Source organism: Sinocyclocheilus grahami, unplaced genomic scaffold, assembly GCF_001515645.1.
Source record: "Sinocyclocheilus grahami isolate Dianchi unplaced genomic scaffold, SAMN03320097.WGS_v1.1 scaffold14045.1, whole genome shotgun sequence".
Lineage (NCBI taxonomy): Eukaryota > Metazoa > Chordata > Actinopteri > Cypriniformes > Cyprinidae > Sinocyclocheilus > Sinocyclocheilus grahami.
The window spans coordinates 1-1081 of NW_015515179.1; the positions used below are offsets into that span (position 1 = coordinate 1).

At 36.4% G+C, this 1081-nt stretch overlaps 1 protein-coding gene across 1 annotated transcript in view; it reads left to right on the plus strand.

Moving 5' to 3' along the window:
- Nucleotides 1-479: 479 nt before the first annotated feature.
- LOC107579086 (semaphorin-3D-like) overlaps nt 480-1081 on the plus strand; it is a gene marked incomplete at its 3' end in the record, with an annotated part of 2118 nt that continues 1516 nt past the window's right edge. Inside the window, exons 1-2 of the mRNA XM_016264961.1 lie at nt 480-517; nt 759-916. Of these exons, the coding sequence (XP_016120447.1) occupies nt 497-517; nt 759-916 (179 nt within the window). The remainder of the gene's footprint in view (nt 518-758; nt 917-1081) is intronic.

The window sequence follows — 1081 nt, forward strand, 5'->3', positions numbered from 1 at the left end:
CATTTCTTAAAGAAATACAAGACCATAAAAGTAGTGCGCACAGCTCATATTTCAAGTCTTCTAAAGTTTCCAAATACTCACTTTTAAGTACCGCTGCATCCCTCAAATTTCTACTAAAAAATTAGTAGTACATTATGAATAACAAATATTTCAAGTGATTTAAACTGCATCAAAAACATAATTATGTATATTACAGAGCAGTACATGTCAAACAAACCTATCAGGAGACATATAATAGCACATATTGCCTGCCATTTGAAGAAAGAGACGTTTTAAGAGTCAAGGTTCATTTGCTGCTGTTTATGAAGGAGAAATGAACCAACAGAGCAGAAAGCTTTAAAACTTTCACAAGGGCCTCTTATGATGAGCTGCTCCTTTTCAGCGCCAACAATGCGTGTCTTCTTCCTCCTTGTTCAAGAGATGATTCATTTTATGTGTTGACGTATGTTTTCTTTCTTTTTTTTCTATTTTGTAGACTCAAACCCCAGTCCTAAACATGGAGCTCTCCACCAAGAGGGTAAGTGGACATGTTTTAGTGGGTGGCCACTTGCTTTGACAACAATATGAGCTTCATGTTTTTGCTTTTAAACCCAGTGTAATGTCTTGCCCCATAGACTTCCTTTGTAAGTGTGCCACTGTAAACGCTAGATTTGATAAAGGTTTATCAATTACCATTTTTATTCATTTGTTAAAGGTTAGTCTGTTTTATATCACATTTAGACATACGTCCTCATGTATTTTTGATTTTTCTTCTCTAGCAAGTGCTCTTTGTAAGCAGTGATGAAGGGGTCGTCCAGCTTCCTGTGCAGAGGTGTGAGCTGTACGGTAAAGCGTGTGTAGACTGCTGTCTAGCTCGTGACCCATACTGCGCTTGGGACGGGTCCTCCTGTACTAACTACTTCCCTAGCAACAAAAGGTACTTCCCTTTGTATTACATTTAATACATTCTCATTGGTCAGAAAACCATATAATCATTTTAGTGATTATTCAAAGGAATGTTTCTGAATTATTATTTTTTTAAATCAACGATAACAAATGGCAACACTTTATTTTAAGGTGTCCTTGTTACACGTTACATGTA